At 31.9% G+C, this 8,040-nt stretch overlaps 1 protein-coding gene across 1 annotated transcript; it reads left to right on the forward strand.

Moving 5' to 3' along the window:
* Window positions 1-4,721: 4,721 nt before the first annotated feature.
* On the forward strand, window positions 4,722-7,754 carry LOC124374862 (26S proteasome regulatory subunit 4-like; the record flags this gene model as incomplete). The annotated part of the gene is given in 7 exon segments (XM_046833006.1): window positions 4,722-4,763; window positions 4,766-4,813; window positions 4,815-4,910; window positions 5,479-5,578; window positions 7,095-7,309; window positions 7,556-7,621; window positions 7,623-7,754. Coding segments are annotated over 7 exon segments (699 nt in total), but the record flags the coding sequence as incomplete, so codon positions are not given.
* Window positions 7,755-8,040: the final 286 nt, after the last annotated feature.

The raw sequence follows: 8,040 nt of genomic DNA on the forward strand, positions 1-8,040 counted from the left end.
TTCCTCACATTTACATAACACAAAATACAATAGAACAATAAAACGTCTTAAAACAGAAGAATGTATTTTATTTGAAGGCTGACAAAAGTAATACTATTGTCATTATGAACAAAGAAGAATATCATAAAAGAGTTAAACAAATTTTAAACACTGGACAATATAATATCCTTCAAAAAAATCCAATCCAAAAGTACACTAAATCAGTATCATGAAACCTTAAAAAACTGTAAAAATTTAATTAACAACCAATTATATAGAAAACTCATAGTTCCTAATCCTACCATTCCAAAAATTACACTGTCTCCCAAAAATACACAAACCTGGGAATGGAATGCGACCAATAGTGTCATGTTATAAACTCCCCAACATATTTTCTGTCTCAATGGTTGTCGAAAAATCTTCAAACTTTAGAAAGTTTTCCTTCATTTTCCATCAAGAACAGATACGATTTTATAGAATCAATTAAAGACATTGTTCTATATGAAGATGAATATCTCGTTTCTTTTGATGTAACATCGCTTTATCCTAATGTTCCTATTAAGGACACAATTAAAATAATTACAGATTGGTTAACTTCTCAAAAATTTACAAAGAAAGGAAATAATTGATGAATATTCCCGTATGATAAATTTATGTATGAATCACGAGCACATTCCAATATAGAGAATCTTATTTATACCCAAATTGATGGAACAGCTATGGGAAATCCTCTCTCATGTTTTATTGCCACATATTTTTATGAGCTATTTTGAAACTACAGCCAAATCTAAAATGACATATTTCCCAAGGAAAATGGATAAGATACGTCGATGATATTTTTGCAATATTTAATAAAAATGAAAACATACAAGATTTTATCACAAACTCTAAATTTGTTTTACCCTACTATTAAATTTACTTATGAAAAAATTGAACAAAAAAACAATAGTATCCCATTTTTAGACGTTATTAGTTATTAGAAATGAAACAAAATTTGAATTCGATATCTACAGAAAACCAACTCATACAGATAGGTTCATCATCAATGAATCTAACCATCCTTCTGCACAAAAAAGAGCAACATTTAATTCAATGATTTATAGACTGTTAAATACACCACTTTCAACAGAAAACTACAAGAAAGAACCTAAATTACATCAAATCTATTGCTATGTTCAATGGTTACACTACACAACTCATTGACAATATACTAAAACAAGCTTTAAAAAGAAAAAGTAGAAAAGATAATACAACATTAAGACCACCTGAAGACACAAAACATGAATTTATTTGCACAACAGTACAGCACTTTTTCAAACCAAATATGCAAAACTTTTAAAAAGCATACAAATAAAACTGTCACTCACAGAACAAGCAACAAATTATCCCAAATTTTAGGAAACCCTAAGGACAAAATTTCAAATGATAATAAATCGGGAAATTTATGAAATTGGATGCAATGACTGTGACAAAATTTATATTGGACAAACAAAAAGAACAATAAAAAACACGATTTAAAGAGCATTTATCGCACACAAAATATGGAAGAGTTGACAAATCTGCTGTAGCCAAGCACTGCATTGAATCAGGGACACAGAACATCAATTACAAATCTAAAATTAATAAAAGAAATAACAAAACACAATGAACTTGAATGCTTGGGAAACACTATTACATAAACAGAAGTAAAGAAAAACTCATGAACAATGAAGAGGGCCCTATTGAAAATTCCAATCTTCTTTCTTCTGAATTTATTCAAAAATTAAACTCTAGTCAAATACTAATTTTTTTCATACTGGCTGAAATATTTCCAAAATTTTTGTATTTACATTTTACACCATATGTTAATTTAATATTAATTTTAACAAACAATATGTAAATATTTATTTGTGGAGTTGCCTGAAGATGAAACCTTTGGTTTTGAAAGGCCTCGCCCGAAATAATAAACAATTTGGAAAGTAGTGTTTTTATTAATATTTAATTAATATTTAAACAAGTACTCTGTTCGGAATGAAAACAAATTAATGGTTGGATCTAGTGAAGGTAGAAAATGAACAAAGAAAGATTCCTTTGAATTTTCTAAGGAATATGAGTAAACATTTTATATGAATTCATTTACAATAAAGGGAGAGAATGATAAGGAACAAATAACTGGAAGTAACAGCTGATGATTTAGGTAGAAAATATATATAGTCTTCTTTCGATAACCAAATTCATTCTTTACAGTATCTTTATAGAACTGCCCAATTTTATGTGCTTTTTTATTTGTTATTAAGTTTGACTGGCGGTTCATCACATTTGTTATTGATTTTTTAATTGAGCCATTTTCCTTGTGAATCAAGATGTCAACAACACGCACCACTGTCACTAAACAAATGAAACTGCATTCCCAAATGTTTGGTGTGGAAACATGACCAGAGATAGCGCTTACCAACTAGTCTCCAAACAATACTGTAGATTAGAAAGATAAAAGAATGACAAGACGCTTGCTTGTCCTGTTTACTTACAATTACTGAATAGCGAAATTAGTAATTATGTTTATGTTATACAAAACCTTTTGCTTTTTTGCAATATCATTACATTCAGAAGGTAATAGTGTTGATTTATTAGCAATAGTACAGTTGTTTGTAGACTAATAATTGTGTAAGAAATTTTTTATTATTGGCTGCTTATACTAAATGGCTTGGTGATTTCAATTTTTTTTACCACAAATACAGGCATTTTTTAAGAGTTTCAATTTAAGATGTCACAAGGTATTAGTTGCCATTTCAAAATGTTGGCTTCGGGTACAGGGGGGCCATGGGGTCGAGTATCCACATTTTTGAAAATAATTTTTTTCACCCAATTAGTACTATTACACTCCCATTTACAGAATTTTGACACTTGGGCTCTAAGTCTTTTAATATGAGTTTGAAGTTTTCAAATGAACACCTGTATATTGTATATGCAATAGTGTTAATTCATGAGCAAACATTTATCAAAAGCTGTTATAGTATAGATGAGGGTCGTATTGGCCAATTTTCACAACTTTGATTTTGTCTATTTACATTTATTAATTTTCACCAAAATATTTAAATTGTCTTTTAGAATTTGGAGAAAACTTTTCTGTCACCACGAATAATGGTAGCTGTATTTTACACTAACTTGCATAATGATTTGTATTGAAATGTTTCAGTAACTCCGACACAAGGTGTAGACTTAAACTCCTTAAATTGGAAAGAATAAAGGATTACTTGTGATGGAAGAAGAGTTCATCCGTAATCAGGAAAGACTGAAACCCCAAGAAGAGAAAACGAAGTAAGTTTTTTAAAAGTTTTTGGTCTTAGATTCTAAATATTTACTACCCAAATATTTACTTCCCCTCCAAAGAGTTCAGTCCGAGCATTCACCATTCCAAATATTTACTTCCACTCCAGAGTTCAGTCCGAGCATTCACCATTCTAAATATTTACTTCCCAGATATTTACTTACCACTCCAAAGAGTTCAGTCGAGCATTCACCATTCTAAATATTTACTACCCAAATATTTACTTCCCCTCCAAAGAGTTCAGTACCGAGCAATTCACCATTCCAAATATTTACTTCCACTCCAGAGTTCAGTGGCCGAGCATTCACCATTCTAAATTATTTACTTCCCAGATATTTACTTACCACTCAAAGAGTTCAGTCCGAGCATTCACATTTCTAAATATTTACTACCCAAATATTTACTTCCACTCCAGAGTTCAGTTTCGAGCATTCACCAATCCAAATATTTACTTCCCACTCCACAGTTTAGTCCGAGCATTCACATTCTAAAATATTTACTACCCAAATATTTATTTCCCACTCCAAAGAGTTTAGTCGAGCATTCACAATTCCAAATATTTACTCTCACTCCAGAGTTCCATCGAGCATTCACCATTAATGAATCTTACTTCACATGGTGTGTAGAACTTTATGAGTTTTTTTGTTCTTATATATGTATTGAGCCATCGCTTTTAAACTGCAGTGTGGTTTATCTACCCCATACAATCTATGGGTGAAGTCTCTTGGAGCAATAAAAAAAATTTTTAAATGGTAACAAATGTTGTTAAAACATCACTTTTCCAAAATAGTTCATTTTTTTTGACAACAAGGTTTCGAAATCAAAGGTTTTTATCGTCAGGCGATCCACAAATAAATATTTACATTATTTTCATTACAATTAATATTAAAATTACCATATGGTTGTAAACGTGCAATATACAAAAATTTGGAAAAATTTCAACCAGTATATAAAATAAGACATGACTACAGTTTAATTTTTGAATTTTAAATGCGTGGGAAACACTACACATAAACGGAAATAAAGAAAACTCATAAACAATAAGAAGGCCATTATTGCAAATTTCAGTCTTCTTTTTTCTCAATTTATTCAAAAAATAAAATTATATTGGAAAAGTGTTGTTTTTTAATATTTGTTACTATTTTAATCATTGGTTGATTTTGTAAAAATTACACTACTTAAAACATAGCTTTGGTTTTGTCAACTTGTAATTTTTGCTCTTTTTGCGGAAGTGAAGACGAATTTAGGATTAAGAATAATTACTACTACTATATTTTTTAACTACATTACTATATTTTCTTATGATTAAATATTAGAATTATAACTGTTGGCTTCTGGTAAAAAAAGAAACTTTTAAGTCGTGTTAAATACACTACACCAAAACATGAGGTATTGTTCTTTTACATATTTTTATACATGTTAAACTTTGCCACAGGAAGAGAGATCTAAAGTAGATGACTTGAGAGGAACCCCCATGTCTCTGTCGGGACCTTGGAAGAAATCATAGATGACAATCATGCCATTGTCTTCAACTTCAGTCGGCAGTGAACACTATGTCAGTATTCTGTCCTTCGTTGATAAGGATCAGTTGGAACCTGGTTGCTCAGTTCTACTCAATCATAAGGTATGTTTGATATAGTGTACAGATAGATTTTGTCAGCATTCTGTCCTTTTACTTCCAAAAAAGTGTTTTTTGTTTTGTTTTGTGTAACACACATTTTGGAGAATAAAACAAATTTAGATGGAATGTTTACATAATACGGTTATTTATCAGAAAATTTCAAGTTATTTGAGTATTTTCTATACAAAATCAACTAAATTTTGAGGATACATAATAATATATTGAAAAAGCTTTTAAATTGTGAATTGTTAAACAATTTCGAATATGCATTGATTTACGTTTTTACTTTTTTGTTTTTTTAGTGATTTAGAACAATGATAATTCACTGGAAACACACTAAACAATAAGGAAATAATTTTAACATAATATCAGACATGTGGCAGGTGGTCAGTTGTGACAAAAAAAGTTGAATCTTAAAACTGCCAATGGCACAATTTCTTCTTTCTCACACTGTTTTGAATTGAATGATTTACTCAATTCGAACACATCTAATAATGTAAAAACTAATAACCTAAAACTTATGTACCGAATATATTGTAAAGATTTTAAAGTGTTCAACTATGGTTTCTAGGTTCACGCAGTTGTTGGGGTATTGTCAGACGATACAGACCCGATGGTCACTGTTATGAAGCTGGAGAAGGCACCTCAAGAAACATATGCAGATATTGGAGGTAACCTTACAACATAAACTTCGGTTTTAAGTTACACAAGTGTATTCATCTTATCATTGATATTTTTAATTATATCAGTAATTTTTATGTTTCCAACTCGCCCTTTTTTAAGCATTTTTTATGGTGTTTCTTCATGTAATATTTCTAAATTCTGGGTAGTATATAATTTTGTTACTTTTAAATGGCCCTCGAACAATATATCAGCTAATAATTAACAAATTTAGTTACATAGAACCTCATCATACAAGTTGCATAGGAGGTAATAAGTCAAGTCACCATTATTACTGTTTTTATAAGCTTGAGTGGATTATAATTTTGAGTCTAAGCAAATCATGAGAAGATTCAAATATGAAATAAGTATAAAATAAACAAGATTTTAATTAACTACAACTCAAAATGTCAAATTATAATGAATATATTGATTTGTTGGCAATGGCCATCTTTTAGCTCTAGTATTTTGTTTGTAATATGTATGTATATATTATATAGAGCCATATACAATTTTTTCTAGGTGAAAAAAACTAATAAAGTTTTTTTTTACTTAACCTTTGCTGTCAAAACAATTAATAATAGGTTTTATGAGTTGCTTTTATTTTGTGATTGTTCTGAAATAAAAATAATGTTATCTTTCTAGATCCAACCATTACTTTGAATGTCATCGAATGTATCTTTAGAACAACTAACACTCTACTTCTGCTAAATGAAACGTTAATTACAATTAATTAATCTTCCTTGACATGTAACGTCAGTTTGCATACATGCGTATGTAATCGTATTAGTTTATTAATATTAATGTTTTTGTTTAAAACAATTAAAATTATTACTCATATCACATTCCCGCCTTGGAAAAATATCTAGATGACAAGATAGGAGGAAAACAGGTTGGACAGCCTTGTGCATTGTGGCATTGCAGTGCAGGCCTCAGTTGGACAGCCTTGTGCATTGTGGCATTGCAGGCCTCAGATGGACAGCCTTGTGCATCGTGGCATTGCAGGGCCTCAGATGGACAGCCTTGTGCATTGTGGCATTGCAGGCCTCAGATGGACAGCCTTGTGCAACGTGGCATTGCAGGCCTCAGGTTGGACAGCCTTGTGCATGTGGCATTGCAGGCCTCAGTTGGACAGCCTTGTGCATTGTGGCATTGCAGGCCTCAGTTGGACAGCCTTGTGCATTGTGGCATTGCAGGCCTCAGATGGACAGCCTTGTGCATTGTGGCATTGCAGGCCTCAGATGGACAGCCTTGTGCATCGTGGCATTGCAGGCCTCAGTTGGACAGCCTTGTGCATCGTGGCATTGCAGGCCTCAGTTGGACAGCCTTGTGCATTGTGGCATTTCATAGCTCTTTGCTTAAACAAAATTTGGACATCAAATTCTTTTTTCATATACATTACAATACATCCTATAAATCATTGAATGGTTTAAAATACTCAGTATAAATATGAATATCGATTGTGCAGATTGTTTTAACACATGTTCCACATCTCATATCGTCAGTTTCATGTTGTATTGATTGCAGGACTGGATCAGCAGATACAGGAGATTAAGGAGTCTGTGGAACTGCCCCTGACTCATCCGGGATACTACGAAGAAATGGGAATCAAGCCGCCTAAGGGTGTGATTTTGTACGGACCTCCTGGCACGGGCAAGACACTCCTGGCAAAGGCTGTTGCCAATCAGACATCAGCGACGTTACTCAGGGTGGTTGGCTCTGAACTGATTCAAAAGTACCTGGTAAGATTTCGAAATGTGTTGTTGATTTTGAGAAATTTGGCTGGAAGCATGGGGTACTTTTGGAGTCCTTCAGGTTTTTTAAGCATAATAAATGTAGCTGAAATAAAATAAGTAAAAAATGCTTCTTATTGATTTTAAAGTAGGTTTAGCATTTTTAATTGTTTTGTATTCAACATTTTGGAAAAATTTAGTGGAATTGTAAGAGAGGATCCGTTTTAAATTAATGCAATATTTTGTTGCTAATAGGGTGATGGACCAAAATTGGTGAGAGAGCTGTTTCGGGTGGCAGAAGAACATGCTCCGTCCATCGTAATTCATTGATGAGATTGACGCTGTGGGGACTAAGCGTTACGACTCCAACTCCGGTGGGGAGCGTGAGATCCAACGGACTATGTTGGAGCTGCTTAACCAGCTGGATGGCTTTGATTCTCGTGGAGATGTCAAGGTCAGTCTGTTGTTTGTTGTATTTATAGGCTTTTCTTACATTTTACTTAATAATTAAAGCAATTAAATATTTCAAAAAAAAAAATCTGATACTTGGTACAGTTTGGTTCTGGAGCATCAGAAATCAGGATTACCCAGAAATAATATAAAAATTGTTAAAAAATTATTTAATGGTTTAACAATGATTAATTAGAATAGGTCAAATATTTACTTATAATATTTTGGACAAAACTTTAAAGATCAAAACAAGTGAAATAATAATAATGAGAAAGTGGTTTTGTAATCAT

This window comes from Homalodisca vitripennis, unplaced genomic scaffold (genome assembly GCF_021130785.1).
Source record: "Homalodisca vitripennis isolate AUS2020 unplaced genomic scaffold, UT_GWSS_2.1 ScUCBcl_10678;HRSCAF=19669, whole genome shotgun sequence".
Taxonomy (NCBI): Eukaryota; Metazoa; Arthropoda; class Insecta; order Hemiptera; family Cicadellidae; genus Homalodisca; species Homalodisca vitripennis.